General features: G+C 33.2%; 1 protein-coding gene across 2 annotated transcripts; it reads right to left on the bottom strand.

Annotated features, from left to right (window-relative positions):
* Positions 1-4,045: 4,045 nt before the first annotated feature.
* On the bottom strand, positions 4,046-15,707 carry LOC106663718 (protein deltex). Of its 2 annotated transcripts, XM_014388777.2 has the most exons (10): positions 15,418-15,705; positions 11,652-12,009; positions 11,394-11,568; positions 10,784-10,945; positions 10,509-10,714; positions 7,308-7,392; positions 7,063-7,250; positions 6,833-6,975; positions 4,950-5,076; positions 4,047-4,888 (listed from the first exon to the last, which is right to left on the bottom strand). In XM_014388777.2, the coding sequence occupies exons 2-10, from the start codon at positions 12,006-12,008 to the stop codon at positions 4,718-4,720; spliced, it is 1,614 nt and encodes a 537-aa protein (XP_014244263.1). In that variant the 5' UTR covers position 12,009; positions 15,418-15,705; the 3' UTR covers positions 4,047-4,717. The 2 variants fall into 2 exon arrangements, with proteins under 2 accessions (XP_014244264.1, XP_014244263.1); XM_014388778.2 differs by lacking the exon at positions 10,784-10,945 and having other exon boundaries at positions 4,046-4,888; positions 15,418-15,707.
* Between the last annotated feature and the right edge of the window lie 3,685 nt (positions 15,708-19,392).

Here is a 19,392-nt window from a genome sequence, read left to right as displayed (position 1 = left end):
CTTGTTAAAAAAAAGAATATCAGTTAATTTGATTTTTATGTTTATTAAACATTATGATCCATTGCTAAAGGATCCCACATAATTTACTACTGTAATGATTTTTTCTTCTCTTCTTCAGATTGTTTCTGTAGATGACATTTTTGATGCTTGGGGAAGGTTAAATGAATATGACTAATGGACTTATTTCTGCAGAAGTCTGAGACTGGAAAAAAGCATTCCATCATAGTTAAGAAACAATTAAGAATAGTCACTGTTTGGGCATGCGCAGTCATAAATCACGGATTAGTTGTTAATTGGTTTGTGATTGTGTACCTAATAATAAATGCCTACTTATTTTTGCTTGTAGATGGTGGCTTACTAGAGACCGGATTTTTATGCAGTAAATATTGCCAAAATATGCAGTTGAAAGCCCTTAAATATGCAATATTAATAAGTTAAAATATGCAGTAAACCAGTTTGTTTACTATCATAGTAACTTTACACAGAAATACAGATGATTAAACGAAATAGATATTAATTTTTTTAAATGAGGGTTCGCAACAGCAGAGGTCATATCAACCCTCAGAGTGCCAGTGTTTTTGAAAAAAAGCTCATTTGTAAGTATGCTCGGTTTGAATGCAGGGCCACTGGATTTGGACGGTGACCTTACAGTGATGAGTGCCGTTTAAACGTTTAACTGTTGCGGCCACCGATGCCCCCTAGGTTTATTTACATTTAACAAAAAATATTTTTCTCACTTACATAATTAAATTATATATTTTATACTAATTGAGTATAATTATTAGAAGTAACTAAAGCACTTCTCTAAATTGTCTTCTGTGAAATTGTGCCTAAAATTTGTGATTATATTGAAATAAGACCTAAGAAGGCATTTTATACTCTTTTGTCCATGTTGCTAGAATCTTTTCTTCCCGTCGTTGCAGCCTGTTTCAGTTATCTTCAAAATAAACTAACTTTTCGTCAATTTATAATTTTTTTATGCTTCCCCAAAAACCACTATAATATTTTAAATATTATATAAATATAAATTAATAAATATAAATGCGATTTTACATAAAAATCCTTCAAATATGCAATTTTACGCGATATTCGTCAAATATGCAAAAATATGCTCTGTAAAATTTACCTATGGCTTCGTAGATACATGATTCAGATAGATAATTGATTTCCTCGGACGTATGTAGTGGTAAACAAAGTATGCAACTGCATAAAAATCCCGTCTCTACTAATATCATTAGGACCTTGAGATCATAGGAATCATTGACGATACTCCTTTCTATATGCAGATATTTCTAAGAAATTATTCTAATAGAAATTCTAATGAAACGTAATTCTGAGGGATGTTGAAGCTATTGCTTAATCATTTACAAACATCTCAATGTAGGACCAGGAGACCAACCTAGTCAATAAAGTTATGTAGCTTGATTATATCACTGACCATCTTGGTCTAAAAAAACTCACTACTGAATGAGAGAAAATATTGAAGATTAAGAATAGATTATGCAACTTTTGGGCCAAAACTTGTGTGCGTTTGTGCTAGAAAGGTTGCTTGATGTGACCCACCTAATTGAAGGTGCAATTCCTTGGCTCCATATATTAAGCGTGTAGGAATGCCACCCAATATGAGAATCGTACTTGAGCAGTATCTGGGTTTTATTATGTAAAAATGATAGTTTTGTGTACCTAACATGTGTTGAGAGTGAATGTATTTATTAGTGTGAGAAGGTCAATGGCAGAATATTGAGTACTCCATCGATCCTCAATTAAGGTATTTATATAATGTGAGTAGAGGGTGATACAGGAATGTTGAGTACCTCACATCACCTTAATTAAGTGAAAGGTATGTAAATAGGAAAGAATATATTTTACGAATGAGTTTGGATCTAAGAACTGCACATGTTGGGTGTTGAATTGACACCACCTGGAGCCCACCCTTGCATGCTGGACGAATAAGACCGAGGTCTGTTCCTGGACCGCCAACAACCAGGATGAGTGATTCTCGAGATTTGGCAGTAATTTATTGTTAATTACAAAGCTGGAATTGCCGGTGGATGTGAGAAGTGATGAAAGGCTCAACTCTGTACATGTGTATACAACTGTACATACATGTGCAGATTTGAACTTATATAAATCCAAAATCCCAAAGTCGTGTCTGACAGACAAAACAAGCAGTCAGACAAGGAGAAATAATCATTAACGATCACTAAATACTACACATAATTTGTTAGTAAAATTGTTCATTTAGCTCTGCAGGAAGAACTGGAGACAGTCATGATAAGCAAAGACCAATTTTTGAAACTGACTTTCTTTTTCAGCTCAGTATATCAAGGGTTAATAAAAACACAATTTTAGTTATAAAATTATTTATTATAAATTGTTAAAATATAAATTTTAAACTTTCTTTTTTTTACATTTAAAGCTTGAAGGTTATTAAAATCTAGGACATAAGCGATTTTCCTTCTGAAACATTTCAATATACATATTTTAATAAATAAATTTCTCACTTACAACAACCTTTTAGGCTATAAAGTTCTAAAAAGAAAACAACCGTAACTGACACTGTTAAATAGTCCAACAGTGTTTAATTCTACTCTTGGTAAAAAATACAACATAAAAGTTTAATTAATCTGTGTTAAATTTCATCACGACCGAAAATATATTTCATGGGAAAAATTGTATTTTAAAATATAGGATTTTGTTTTTCACAATCTGTTCAAACTGGCAAGATAATAGGAACGATTATAAATATCAGTCATTTCATGGAATGTTCATTTTTAATGTTGCGCACACATGGCAAGAATTCAGCTAACTTAAAATAAACAGGAACACGTAAAACTGTTACAATACCAAAATGACTTAAATTATAATATTTGTAAAATGGTAGTTTTCTCTTATATAAATAGAAGAATGAATGCACCGTTTTTTAACTTATTCACTAGACATCATCAGTGAGTTGGTTCACTAAGAAGATGACATCATCAACCTCAAAAAATATCTGCTAGATAAACTTGTCAAATGAAACAAGTCCTCCAGTGAACGCGTTAAACATAAAAACAGGAAAACTAAAATCCTGTAAACCATTTTTCTGCAATTCAATCAGTCTTTAATTTAATAAAGCATGCTTATGTGAAAATTTAAAATATAAATGTTAAATGTATTAGCAAAAATATTGTCAACTAAATATATTAATTATTAGTATAGTATACACTCTTAGTAATAATCATGGAAATTTACATGAATTCAGTAGAACCCGCATTATCCGGGGTGCACTTAGGACTTTCTTAAAAAATTTACTGTTTCTATTTTTCTTTAATGACAACAGTTATTCTATGAAAATCTCATACTTTTTTTTTAACAAGGGAATTTTAACTAAGAGATTATATGAACCCTCGTGGTGCTGGTGTTAAAAAACAGGGGGTTACTGAAGAAAATTTACAGCCAAAGTGTCACATAAAAAGAAAAATGTTGTGTTAACAATGCAAAAAGAAAAAGATTATTAAAATAAACTCTTGTTATTAACGCTTTCACTCATCTGCAGTTGCCCCCATAGTTTTAGAGGAGAGTGGAAACATGGAGAATCAGTATGTATGTTACCATAAATTGTATTTTTCTTATTGAAAAAACCCCTGAAATATGTGTACATAAGTACCATACATTAAAATAACAATAGGCAGCAAACGATACGGAAATGTCTGATTGGTATGCAAATAGAAGAAAATGCTTCAAAGCGTGAAATTTGTGGTGATTCCTATCATCCGCAGTTATCATTATCCACGATTATGCTTGGCGGGTAATGAGAGTCTACTGTAATAATAAATCGCGTGAAAAGGGTGAAAAACTTAAAATAAAAAAAATGTTCGCTGAGTTTAAAATTAGTAAACAAACTGTTCGAGATATTATGAAAAAAAGATATTTCGAGTTTGTATCTAATTTCGATATTCATACTTATGTACTTTTTTTTGGCCTAATGCATAGTATATAAGCCATATCCATAACTTATATATTATAAATTTATAATTAATTATTTCTTATATTTATAATTATATTTTTAACAACTTTTATCTAATTCAAATTATTTTAAAAAAAATTATAAATCAATTATATGTGGTTTTCGCAGATAATTTAAGTTCTACTGTCTTCATCATACTGTAATGGTGTTCACTCACCATATATCATTAATGAGGCAAACAAAAATTGACATAGATTTTCAATCATGCAATTAAATATAAATAAATACAGCTGTTAAAAATATTGTCTTTTCAGTTTCCTCAAATCCGGTGAGTGAGTCAACACAATTAATTAATATCCTAGAAACAGTTTTATACTGTCACCATTCACTGTCGTTAGTTAAAAACATAGAACAGATGTCAGATTTCTTTTTATGAAAAATGAATTAATTTAAAAAGAATTTGAAGAATAATAATGGTCCAATAATATTAACTAAATATTTTGTAAAAGATATTAATAAATAGATTTCTTAATATTGTATACAAATTTGTCATATATTTTGGACCACTTTCCCTCCGTAAAAATATTATTTGCTCAGGCTGTGAATGATGTTTTTCAGATCTCACATTTTCCTAATAATAAACATAAGAAATTTAGTTTAAAACAGAAACTGCTATATTAATCTGCATCTATTAATCTCCAAAATTAATAAATATCTTTTAATACACAAAAAAACCGACACCTATAAAACGTAGACAAGTCTAAAGTCTTACGTAACCCCCAATGCAGCCAGTTCTTTAATGCAGTTGTCTAGAAAGTTTGGCGCCAAGGCTGCAACCGGCTCCGTCTTCTGGTGTATTCCATTCCACGTGATCACATCCTCTTTGCCTGTCGTTAGCGACCTACCGACGGTGAACACCAACCTACGCCTCCAAGCGATCTGAAAGATTGAAATTATATCAATTTCGGTTCGGATTGAATATGAACGTTTGTGCAAATACCTGGAGAAGTTTGAGGACGTGCCTTCCTTTTTTTGTATCGGGGAGATAGCAGACTCGAGGGAAACCGACGGCATAATAAGGCCTCCCAGGATTAGGATGCTCTCGTCCTTGTATCCCAGATACAATACTTTAAAAAAAAGAAGAATTAGTTTCATTTAATGATCATAATTAAAATAGATTAATAGTGTTAGTCCACTCTGAATATTGGTTTGCAATGTAAAAAAAGATGATGAATAACACTTGACTGCGGCCTATGCTCGGTCATTTTGGTTGCCCACAGCAGAACCTAATTTATAATTTTTATAAGTTTGGTTAAAATTTTTAGTTTATAATGTTATATATAAAAAGTTCATAATGTTTTATATGTTTATCTCAGTGATATACATTATATGGTGCAAGAGTTGCATCCTCCGCCTTTCTACAATTATGTTTCTACAAACATAGTCACATAACATGGGTAAATAATTAATTAAAATTAAACCACAATGTAATATACAATATAAATAAACCATGTACTTACATAGAAAAACAAATTACATGGTTTTTATAGCAAAAAAATATCAGTTCCTGTTGAAAAAAAAATTAAAAGATGGTAGCCAGTGACACTTTTGGCCTTTCTTAGATGGATCTAGGCATTTCGAATGAAATGTTGTAGCAGGAGAATTTAAAAAGCATAAACAGGAGGGTGAAGACCATGTGTCTATCGCACCCAGAAGGACAGCTGGCGTGATGCACATGCTGCGTTTTCTAAAATCAAACTAATTTTTTTTTCCTTTGTTCAACTTCACAAACCAACCTACTAACAGCGAGTAATAAATTTAAAGAGAGTAAAATTAAACTTTTTTTATTTTCAACTAATTATTTATAAACATGAAATATGGCTAATATTGTACTTGATGATTAATTACATGTACAATTACCACTTAAAATAAACTAATACAGTAATCCCTTAACAATCGTAGGTGTTTGGTTACAGAAAACTGCTGTAAATGTTAAATCCATTTACAGGGTTATGTTCCATGACGCCAAAAAGGATTTTCCACATAAGGATTTGAAGCGGGCGACCTCAACATCCCTTTTAAACTTAAAACTTCAATTTAAAGATGAGTCGAAATCCATTGCTTTTTTTAATAAGTTGGCCCCTCAAGGTTAAGTTTACCTGAGCTGTTTTGAAGAAAAGCTTTGGCCTGCATAAAAAAATTTAACATGTAAAACAATTTTATTCTTTCAACAAGAGTCAGGACGGTTTTTTCCATTTTGGAGGAGGAGGCATTTTACGACACGAGTTCAACAAGAGAATAAAACAAACTGAGAAGACAGCAGGAACATTTTGTTGAAAGCAGGCAAAAGTTTTCTGAGAATCAATTTGATCCTCAAATCCATTTTTTAAAGAATTATTTTCGAAACAAAAATAAAATTGTTTAGGCAACTGTTTTTCTTTCCATGAATAAAGAAATCATACTTCTGCAAAAACTTTCCTAATTTTTTCATATGTGAATAGTGAAAACCACAAATGTCAAAACCAGTGTTAAGGGATTACTGTATTATAGTTTTTATGTCTTCCAATTTTTGAAACACTTTTCTATTAAGGGAGGGGTTCATTGATCAAGGGAGAGGTTGTACAAGTCGCAAGGCCTTGACTACGTGTTGGAATCTTGAATTATCTTGAATCAATACATGTCCTTTTCATTTTCCCCACAATAGCAATTCAAGTTTATTTGGCAGGCAAAAAAAGACGTTTAAGTTAAAAATGCAGAAATAAGGAATTATTTTTCTTTTTGTAAATTTTTTTATTCCATCATGGATCTAATTATCTGCCTTCTAAAAAATGGCCTAAAAATAATATAAATTGTACATTAATTCTATTAATCTAAAATACTTACTGATAAGTGATCTGTATTAATGTCACATTGGGATGGCCAGGGATGATAGGATTGACCAAGACCCAGTCCATTGTACCTCTGGGCTGGTTGCCCCTTTTTTCGCCATAAATTTCATGACAGAGGGGACATTCTATGTACAACCACTAAGCAAAAAAAAAAAAAAAGGTAAAAACATCACCTCAAGTTTCATTAAACACCGCACAAAACAGAATAAAATGATAGAAAATTACCTGGGGGAAATTCGGCTGGCTGGTGAGCATGGAGTTCAAGCAGTCTAAGTGCAGCATGTGCGAACACCTTGACAGTGCCACGGTCATTCCCTGGTTGTAAGGACAGAGGCAAATAGGGCAATCGCCGTCGATGGACTCATTAAGGGCAATCACATATTTAGATATTCCAGCGCTGGCAGGGTCCACACCTAAATTTATAGAAATCATTAAAATGGGCCAATTAAACTATTGTAGTCAATACGCACCGACAATGGCACCATGAGAAGGGGAAGATTTCTTTTCAAAAATAAAAACATCATCACTTCCTGCACTGCAATCCAACAGGTCAACCTAGAATATAAATATGTGTTTCTTAGTGACCTGTTGTTTCATAATTTGTCAAAGTCGTGAGGAACAGTCAAGAACAAACTCTTGATCGCTCCTCACTTTAAATTTTTCGAATTGAACTGAGTGTAATCAAGTGATTAATAATTTTTTTACACGACTTCGACAAACAAGAATATAAATTTATTGTTCAGTTAAACCATATTGTGTAAGCCTGCCTGTCAATTTTTTTATATAAAAAAAATAATATGGCAAAATAATAAAATGGTAAAGCTGCTATGGGAAATTGCTAAAAAATTATAGGGACAATGGTGGAAACTGAACCCACAACAGTCTATGATCTGAAAGTCTGAGACACTAACCTCTCAACTACTATGGTCCCCAAAAACTTTTCTAAGTTTTTATGTTTATACTAAGAATTGTGATTAATTACATAGACTTGTGAATTTTAGATGTGTTATGAATACAGGTCCTGAGATGAATGAATAAATACAGTTGAAAACTTGGCGAATGGCACCCCCTCAGAATCTTTCTGTTTGTGTTTCACTGTTTGAAAACAATGGTTCTACTCATAAACTGTGTTCTACACAATAACTATTTCTATCTAACTACTCCTTATTCCTTTATCCTGAAATCCTATCTAATCCGGCCGCTGCTTCAGAGTGAGGAGCAGCAACAAGTTCTTGAAAGTCAGGCGGATACAAGCCGGTATCCATAAGGGAGCATTCTTGGTCCCATCCTTTAAATTATTTATACTGATGACCTACTTTACACCCACCATCTACCATAATGGAATTTTGTCCTCTAACTCAAACCCTACCCAAGCTACCTATGACATTCAAGCACAATATGAGATTACCGGTAAACAATGGAAGACAAGACTGAATGAAGAAAATGTACTAATGGTATGTTCGCATTGAAATTCTTGTCCTGCACTGTACAAAAAAATNAAAAAAAAAAAAAAAAAAAAAAAAAAAAAAAAAAAAAAAAAAAAAAAAAAAAAAAAAAAAACCTGATTTCCTTTCAAGTCAAACACTTAGGACTATACGTAAACAGCAGACTGACACGGAATCCCCACACAAGACTTAAAACGTTTGTTATGGCACTGATTTATAAAGACTCTCCTGAGATACAGTAAAATTTTAATTGTAAAAAAATTAATAACACCGCCAAAGCGATACTAAAGACCTGTGACATCAATTTGATTCTAAAAATACCCTCAACACCCTACAAGCTTCAAAACAAGGTTTTCTAAACAATTGCATTGGTGGTTGTTCCAATGGCTGTAACAAATGTGTTAAGAGACAATTTAACAGAAGACTTGGACAACTATAAAAGACTAGAATCCATCCTGACTGCCAATATTAAAATAACCTTATACCAAATTTTACTGTGCACTGGACAGTGGAACTGTGTGTTCTGCTGCTAAGCCATTAGCACCCAGCACATCCTATTGTCAACAAACTGATTCTGAAAGTTTCACACCAAACTCTCAATCCATTCTCTATTGCTCACCTTTTTACATTCCTATCCTAAGAACTTGCCAATTTACTTTAATGGACAATGGACTCGAGACGTTGCCCCTTAGTCTATCACACTGAGTGCCAGCATTGGATGGTTTCTCAAGGCATTGTCTTTTGGGTACAATGCTATACAAAGTGCTGTGGCCAGGTGGGGGAAAAAATTGTAATTACAGCCAACAAATTCAATGTAATTTATAAAATTAATTGTATGAACTGTCCAGCTATATACGTTGGAATTACTTCACAATATTTAGAAAAACAGAAAAACTAACACAACTATGACTGTAAAACACTAAAAACCAATCCCATAGCATTGGCCACACACCATTTTGAAAAACTACACAACTTTGATTTCAACAAAATACAAATACTAAACACGGAAAAAAAATACAAACACAACTTTCTAGAAATGGTTTATATTAATTAAGACACAAAGAGCATTAATTTTAGAACAGATATATGCAAACTCAGCCATAGCTACGCCAACATCATAAAACAAATAAACTATTAAACCTTAATTTTATTTTCCCTTTCCTTCATTATCGTCCTTAATTTAACCTCCTTTCTAATATTGAATGCTGAATCACAAATCCAACCCAGAAAATCCCCATTCACGACTTCCTTTGGGTTAAATAAAACTGCCTATGATCAAAGAAATTTTCTCAGATTTACCATATCCCTCACACTGCCACAATCATATAAAAACAGCAGAATACAAATTCACATTTCACAACACTTTCACACAAACCAATATGACACCACAAGAATAGGACTGACAGCAAATATTCTGAGTATGAAATATTTGCTTCAAAATTTATATTTACATCTTAAATTGTATTTTTTCCGATCAAAATATGTTTTGTAATTTACCCAGGCTCTGAAGATGACCTGAATAAAAGTTGAACGTTGGGAAAAAAAAGGTGTTTTTCTAAACTACTTCTTGACCGCTACTCACGAGTTCAACAAATTTTGTAATATGCTTGTAATATATACTATGTATAAGGTACAAATAAAATAATTATTCAGATATCGTGAGATGCGGTCGGGTGTGATGTAGGTTTCAGAAAAACATTTTCTTTATCGTGCCAACGTTTCGATCTTTTATTGAGATCATCTTCAGGGCTCAAAGTGTTTGTCTTCTGTGTAATTGTGCCATCCTTGTGTGTCGTGTTGAGAGTGCACTCTCAACACGACACACAAGGATGGCACAATTACACAGAAGACAAACACTTTGAGCCCTGAAGATGATCTCAATAAAAGATCGAAACGTTGGCACGATAAAGAAAATGTTTTTCTGAAACCTACATCACACCCGACCGCATCTCACGATATCTGAATAACTATCGATTAACGGTCACTAATCTCTACACAAATAAAATAATTTTAAAAACTTGTGTTTTATTATCATTATTATATTCATTAATTTCATATTTGAAATCTAATGCTTCAAATCGCTTCAACATTCACTAGACCTCTGACTAATGGGGTAATTTGATGAGCGGCAATCCAAGAGGTTTTACTCGCTTGAGTCACAAAATTTAAAATTTCAGCATTCATAATGAAACAAGATATTGGCTAAGTGCTTTATTATAAATTTACCTTTGAATTTTTATGCTCGCTGTCATGGCTAAGATATGTCGAGACTGTGTCTACACTTGGCCTCCTCCCACTTTTTGTACTGCTTGAGTCTGCGTCCAGAAGAGAGCTGTTGCTCCTCCTCTGGACTGGAACTGGCTCTGCAGTTGAAACTATTGGAGGTGGGGTGGCATTCAGTTTCTGCCCATTCGTCTTATTACTGTTATGACCTGATAAGCCAAATACGTTTATATTAAAATGTTTATTTAATAAATAAATAATTATAAAATAATGCATACTGAATATGTTGAGATTATGAAGTATCGTTCGTGCGATGTTGCCATGGCCTTCGCCAGAGTGTTTGGACTTTTTAAGCGACTTCTTGTTTGAATTTTGGTTGGCACATTTCTTTAAATTTACAGATTGTTTCATTGTTTCTTGGTTGACATGTACTCGTCTACCTACAATTGATTTCAATGTTAATTGTAATTTTTTTTAATGACAACCTTTAATTATTATATATTATGTTTTAATAATATATCAAAAATGGCTACTTGCTGAACATAAACTGACAAAAGTTCAGTACTATTATATATATAAAACAATTTGTATACATCTGTTTGAATTTTAAATTTAATTGGCATATTATTAAAGATGACTGGAGATGATGATCCTTACATGCTCATCATCTCACAGAACCACCGTGTTTAACAATTTAGTCCTTAGAGTGTGCCTGATACTTCAAAGAAGAAGGATTGAGTCTATTGCACTGAACTAAGGAACTAGGAAGGTACAATAAGCCAGAAGGCTGCAGTGCCTGGGGAGTGCAAACCCTGCTTCCTAGTATCCTTTTTCATCATATCCCAGAAATTTAAACTTCTAAAAATTGATATTAATTCATTAACTGACCGGTCATAGAAGCCATTTCTTGTGGGTTTATTTTTGTAAGTGGGTATGGCGCCTGCTGAATCCGTCTCACATTTCGTACAAATCCTGTGTTATTTCTGACCTGTGTCAAATTGCAGAAATTGATTATGTATGGGAAACCAAGATACGTCTTACTGACATCAATAGTCTGGTCACCCTAAAATATAAAAATTTTACGAATTGAAAAAAATATATACATTATCATTAATATGCTTTTGCTAATAGAAAATGTCAATTTACCTTGGCCCAGGAGGTTTCGATAAGGGCCTGGACTTCCATGTCATAAGCGTGCCACTCAGCGTGCCCATCACCGGCCCATTCCCACCTGGCACCTTTCCCAGCTGGCGAGTCCGGTGGGTAGAACATCCTACGGACCTGGTGAGGTACACCAGTACCTGCCTCTTCAGAGCATTGCTGCTTGGTACGAAGGTTGATGTAGTATTTATCTAGTAGAGGGTCTGCATCGCTGAGCATCACCCTTGTCAGCCTTTTAGAATGAGCCCGTTCCAGCAACTGTGACACTTCTGGGCTGTAAGGCCGCCACCGGCCTTGTCTGTTCTCCCACTCCCAGACAACCACTGCATGACCTGCAGTCATCCTTCAAAATAATCAAAATAAAATAAGTAACATAAAATGTGCAAATATAATGACTAGACTGAAAATGTTATGGTGCAAAATGTTTTGTAATATTGCCAAGGATTCAGGAACAAATGTTTGTGCAAGCAAATGTCATTTTTTTATGTCTATAATAGAATGTCATGTTTTTCTACTTCAGAAAGATTTCAATACAACTTTTTTACAGGAATGAATGTCTAAATATTTATAATAGGGACACCAACCGAACTAGGAGTACAGGAGTACAGGGACCTCTTTCATTAGTAAAACCCTAAAACCCATCACCCACATTACCATAATCCTCCAAGCTTAATTCAAACTATAACTTTCAACACAGGAAACACTAAAAGAGATCACTTCGGTAATGAAAACTTTAGATCCACACCTGTCTGGGTATGCAAATTTGCAAGGAATAGTTGACCATAATTAGGTGCCAGCTAAGACAAACTAGCTGAAAGCTTGCATAAAAGCAAGTACCACACACATCAGCTATTAAGTACACCACAACATATATCAAAATTGGAACTGAACATGACAATAACAAGTAATGTCAAATGCCATGTAAAATAATCTCAAAGCCATCGCCATTTCAATTGTCGTCGAGAATCCAAACCGATTACACGACATTTGAAAAATGGCAAAAGGAGGGAAAACTCATAAGGTGGGGTTGAGATGGGGAGTTGATGTCCGAGTGGATCGAGGTCACGATAGCTCAGGTGGTAGAGCAGCGGCGTATCTAGCCAAAGGTCATCTCAACTAAAAACCTTAATTAATTGTAAAGTATTAATTGGTCAAGCGGACCTCCAAATTAGTGAAAATAATCTCAAAGGTTGATAACTCAAACAGGAAGAAAAAAAGTCTATTCCTTGATCAGCAAAGAACAGATGCAGATAGTCTTAAGTTTTTAATGGTAACACCAATTGGAATACCACATCAAACTAGCTGTAAACATGGGACTTATATTTTATGTGATGGTAAAGCTTAAGCCCAGAGTATAACTACTTTGTAATTGTAATTATAACTAAAGAAATTAGCAAAGTGATGCCTGGATAAGTTGAAAACTATTGTGTTTAAGTCTGTAAGGCGATAAACCCATGAGTTCAATCTCTATTTTCGCTGGCTTTGTCTCTGATGACTTTCACCATCTTCGTAGGTTGGTTGAAGACCAGCGAGACTGCAGACCAGGATGATTAGAGATGATCAAGCTATCTAGTTCATCACAGCAATAATTCAATTAAATATATAGATACATCATTGTATCAAATATAAATGGGATTCATTAAAAAAAAGATCAATTTTCTTAAGCTTAAGCTTACAAAAATGTATTATTTTTCTTCTCCTGTCCTGTCCTAGAAACACATTTTTCCATTGGATTGGGAGTTTTTTTTTAATTTTTTTATTGCATCATCATAAAAACTTTGAATGTTCTTGTAGTCATTGGAGCATAAATGCTTCCACCACTTCGTTGTCACGTTGAAATAATGTCCTCCAAGTACTTCAAAAAAAGATAAAAGTCTGGACTATTGGGTGGGAGTTATAATGTTTCATCCGATTGCATCCAATATTTGCCTTTTAAGTGTATGAGGTCTGGCGTAATGCAGAAGAATGACACTTCCGGCCGATTGTTTCTTTCTATTCCTTCGAAATTACAATTTTGCAGCACAATAACATTGAGCATTAATTATGCGTCAATCATGGAGAATTCAATATGAAAAGCGGCCCCAATGTTGTCCTCTGTCACGCTTAAGAGGCGAACGTGGCTCTCTTTTCAACTTTTCCACACCCTCCAGAAAATTCTCTGTGCCAAGAAAACACGGGTTCTTTATAGCATGTTGTCCCTGTACTGTGCCCTTAACTGCCCCAAAATTTCGGATGTCCCTTAATACTCGTGGTTTTGACATTTATGGTTTTCATTATTCATGTATAAAAAAAATGAAAGTTTTGACATTTGCAGACGTCTGATTTCTTTCCTTTTTAAAAAGATAGTTCTTACAGAAAGTTGTTTTCCAACGATCTGGATTTTGAGCTTTTAGCTCATCAGGTTGAAGGAGTTCTACAACCTGATGAGCTAAAAGCTCGAAATCAGGATCGTTGCAGAACAACTTACTATGAGTAGGAACTACCTTTTTAAAAGGATTGAACACCACTCTCACTCCACCATTCATCATTTCTATGTCTGATTTCTTTATTTGCACTAAAAAAAGAAAAAAATTGTTTAAATAATTTTATTTTCGTATCGAAAATAATTCTTTAAAACATGGAGTAATTGCTGTAATTTTTTGTCAGAAAACTTTTGCCTGCTTTCAACATTGTTCCTTCTTTCTTCTCAGTTTGTTTTATTCTCTCATTGAAGTTGTGTCACAAAATGCACACGGAGGTTTTTTCCGAAACGGAAAAAAACCGTCCTAATCCTTGGTGAAAGAATAAAATTGTTATATGTGTTACATTTTTTTTATGCAGGCCAAAGCTTTTCTTCAAATCAGGTCATGGAAATTTTAACCTTCCGAAGTTTCAAGTTTAAAAGGGATGTCGAGGCCACTTCAAATCCTTATGTGGAAATTCTTAAATTAGTTAATTATTCAGTGAAACAGTGATCAATTAAGTTATTCCCTTGCACAGCAAAAAATACAAACAATTAACATGTTCAAACACTGTTATGACTTCTACTATGTTTATTTCGAATAAACTTTTTTTTAGGTCTAAATTGTACCTCAATTTTTGGCATCATTCACAGCAGCTTTCTTGAGCCGAACACCCACGAATGTTACGTTACATTAGAGATTACTGTATTCATCACCTCCTTGGTCTAAAACTTAATAATAATACATGCTCCATGGAGATGCGCACTTCTTTCTCACTCATGGTTTGTATGATATTAAAGGGACCTGGGAGAGTTGCGATCTGGTACAATCAACCTGCGCATCGACCACTTTCAGGTCTTCAACTTCTATGGCACTTTTACGAAAATCAGTCCCTTTTATATTTGCTACATCCCCATAAAGAAAAAATTCAGTTATTTTTAACATTTTGTGGTGTAGTGTGTGCTTTTGTGTTAGTATTGTACTAAAAACAAAATCTGCAAAAATGATCAAATTATTGATGCTAGTAGACGCATTTTGTAAGAAGTCTTGTACTTACTTTGAAGACATAGTGGGCAGAGGCCTGAGAATTATTAATAAATAAATACAGTTCAAAAGGGGAAAAAAGAATGTAATAAGAGCAAGTGATGATAAGCATCAAAGTCCAAGGAATTTCAGATATTCAAAACCGGTACTGCACCATCGCAAAAGTAAATTTCATTTATAAATAAATTGGTTTAAAGTCTATCCCCACAGATATTAAATTGTTAGAGATTTATTGTTTATTTATAATAAAATATTAATTAATTTACCTTTAAAGTGATTGGAAATTGGTAAGAGTGATTCCCGCCTCACCTAACGCTCCCCATCGCCTGTTTTTGGGCCGGAGTTCGCAGATTTATCTCCGGCTGGAAGGAAGGAAGCGTCCTGGAAGGAATAAATGTTTACGATTCTGCGAGGAAGAGGATGCGTCGAAGTTTGCAGTCTGTCGATTTCAAGGAACGCTGAGCATTTCCCATAGAGAGCTCTACTCAGAGCCGACTGCCAATGAACTGAGGATGGGGTCACGTGACCGAGGCGAGCATATGGAACATCACGATGAGATTTTTCCCAGGCTCTGAGCCTCCCTCCTCTCTTTGCTCTCCTCTCACTTTCACTTTGTCGGAAGAAGAAAAAAAAATCAAGATCAATCCCGTCTCGAGTCCCATGTCACTTGAAATATTTTGAAAAAATATACCTTCGATGAAGTAACAGAACCGATGAGTGTATATGACGATGGGAAGAAAATACATTTATACAAAATTTATGCAAAAGTGAAGGAGAAAAATATATGTACAATACAATGATTATAAATAACTACACACTAATAAAGAATAAAAAACTATACTATACACCAAAATGATATATATAAATGAAAAATAAAAAAGATCCTTTTAAATAAAACAATATAATGATTTAACTAAACACCCTGTCTGCTTATAATGAATAGGAATCAAATAGAAAGAAAAAAAAAATATATAAAAGTAATAATAATAATAAATGTAACTTAAAAAAAAGCCTGTAAACAAGGCCTAGGGACTGTATGGAATTTCTTCATAAACCAAGATGATATGCCTCTTATAGCAAAATATAAGGTGTTTGATTCTATATTGCGAGCAATTTTATTCTTCACAGCACAGATCTGGGGTTATCAAGAATATGAAGAAGTCGAAAGTGACCAGAGACACTTTATTAAAAAATTGTTCTGCATGCTCAAGAGTTGTTCGGATTATGTACTTTATCTCAAAATTAACATGCCTTGGTTTATTTTTACTTTTTCCCTGCATATTAACTATATTCAAAGAGCCCTTCATTGTTCAAGTCAAAGTCTTAGGAAGAAATTAATAGAAGAGATAATGACAAAAACAAACTTTTTTTTGGTACGATTTGTTAGTTAACAAATATGTAAAAATGGGATGATATCAACAAAAAAATATCATATATGGAAATAACTTCTTAGAAGATTTAAAACTGAAGACAGAGCCTTATTTGGAGGAGGGAGTGCACGTGTTTTCATTCATTGTACAGAGCTATCAACACCGATTTAGGGGAAAACACATATTTAAACAACAGTTCACAAAGCTTTTTTATGTCTATAATAATGAAAACTAGGTGTGAAAGGCTAAATTTAAATTTTTCATCCACTAGAAGCAAAGAGTGTTCTCTCTGCAATATATTAGCAGATGAAACATCTTTCATTTTGTATGTATTTGCTCAATTCTGAGGAACTACAGAAAAACTTTTTTACTTCCATTTAAACTAAATTGGAAAACATTTCTCAAATATTTAAACGGATGAAATTGGCAGGAAATGCACAATTATGAAATATATGCATTAAAATATAGAAATCAATTGACACAAGAATTTAATTATTAAATTAATGTAGTTAACTATCAATATTTAGAACTAGAGGTCAAAAATAGAAAAAAATTACAAATAAGTAAGTCATCCTGAAAGCATTGGAAAAGTTACATGCAAACAAATAGAATGGATTCATGAATACATATGCCTCTTCGTATATATTCACTAATTGTTAATAGGGGAAGGAAAAAAAAAGTAAGGAGAAAAATGTATATATACAATACAATGCTTATAATAACTCAACATTAATAAAGAAAAAAAACACTAGACTGTTCATCAATAAAAAGACAATAAAATCCTTATCAATAAAACAAGATAAAGATTTAATTAAACAACCTGTCTGCATAATTACAACTACTAGGAATTATACAAAAATAATACAATAAAGCATTATAACTACATGCATAGTACGTTTTTAGCTTTATTTTAATAAATAAAATTATTACGCTTTAAGTAACTGACATTTTAATGAGGAAACAAAAGTATTAAATTAATCAACAGTTTTGCATATGTTGTTACATTCTATCATCATGCGATGCATCAGGGAGTGTATTGAAGAATTTGGTTCTTTTTATTTTGATATATTAGTAAATTAATAACTGTTGAACTATCAGTTAGGAAATAATAAACTTTTTGAGATAATTTTTTAACTTTTTGATTCAAACATTTTTTAAAAAACAGGTTGGATGGACATGGGTCTATAATTACGTACGTTGGATTTATTGATTTGAAAAGTGGAATTACAAAGGACGATTTCCAGAACTGAGGAAAATACCGTTACTGAGAGAGTTATTGAAGGCATAGTACAATGGAGTTATGAGGTGAGATACATAATTAGAGACAAGAATAGGAGGAATATTGTCAGGACCTGCTGATTTCCTAGTACCTAAAGTTAAAATCACCCCTTCTTTCTGTTTTTCTTTCATAATGTAGTTTCATCATTCAAATATAAATAATTAATATTTAAAAATATGTTATTGTCATTATTGTTTTGTATTGTTTATTATGTTTTTATTATTATTTTTTTTTTAAGGGGCATCTGACAGCTTGATCATTTCAGCCCCGAACGCATTTGAAATACAACACAAACTCAATATGCACTCACACAAATAAATACATTCACACCTCTATACATTGCATTCATTCTATTTAATAGATAGAGTACTTAAAGTTCCTCCATCAACCTGCATACAATAACAAACTTATCTAATTGGGGTCGATGGGGTACTTTTCTATAAATATTCCGCCCTTGACCCAAGTCGTGTAGACAGCTCAAGGAACAATCGCGATGCTACCGGCATGACAATTTCTACATCAAAAGGGAAGCTGATGAGGACTCCATCATGGAACTATGGCAAGGCCCATCTCTAAAGTAAGTTTGGCAACCATTATTTCTTCTAGATCTTCAGCCATCTTGAACATTTTGTCGGGACATAATGAATATTGTAACCTGTCTTAAAATATTTCATTAAGCACCTCCTTGCTATATTTCGAGCATTTGAATGTATAAGAATAACATTTTCTTCTTTTTATTTTATGTTTTTTGGGAATTTTTTATAACAATATTTTCAACAACAAGGATTATCCTTTGAGTTAGGTTAAGCTAATCCCCAACCGCAGGCTCGGCAGTGTGAGCTGAGACAGAAAAGGACGACGAAGGACCGCTTTTCAAGTTGTTGAAGGCACCTCTTGTTTTTGTAAATGTCAAAGAGTTATGAATGTCATGAATCACTTTATTTTATTCTATTTTCTTAATCTTAATACATTTATTTTAAGAAGGTAAATAAATAACAAACATATAACAAATATATGGGGGGTCAATGGAAGTACTTTTATAAATATTCTGCCATCGACCCAAGTCACTTACACAGCTCGAGGGGCGATGCTATTCCACCATCTGCCCCTCCCCATTCACTCTAATAAATACACTCCCTCATACAAAACACATATTTTGACAACTGTGTACAATAAAAAATTCCCAATTCCACTAAAAAGCAAAACAGGGGACTCTGAAACTCACTACTGTGTCCGAGAACTTCTTAAATCCAGCAGCATGCCTACACACTCTCTGTATGGAGCCAAGGAATGACACACCTCTATTATGTGGCACACATCAAGCAACCTTGCTCTGCATAAGGGGCACCTGCACGGGTGTTTATTATTATTTTATATATTTGTAAAACTTAATTTATTTCTAATATAAGTACATGTAAGGGGGCATAAAGCTCTATTTGTACCTTTAAAATAAATAAATAATAGGTCGTTATTTATTTAATTTTAGTTTCTGGACCGTTCTTGCATATTAATTTAGAATATTAAGGAAAGACGAAGAGGAAAAATAATGTAGATCAAAGCTGAGGAAATTGTAGCAAAGCTAACGTTTTATT

Source organism: Cimex lectularius, unplaced genomic scaffold (assembly GCF_000648675.2).
Source record: "Cimex lectularius strain Harlan isolate CLEC.00 unplaced genomic scaffold, Clec_2.1 scaffold135, whole genome shotgun sequence".
Classification (NCBI taxonomy): Eukaryota; Metazoa; Arthropoda; class Insecta; order Hemiptera; family Cimicidae; genus Cimex; species Cimex lectularius.
Note: the sequence above shows the minus strand (reverse complement) of the source record. Positions and strands in the feature narration are given on the sequence as shown.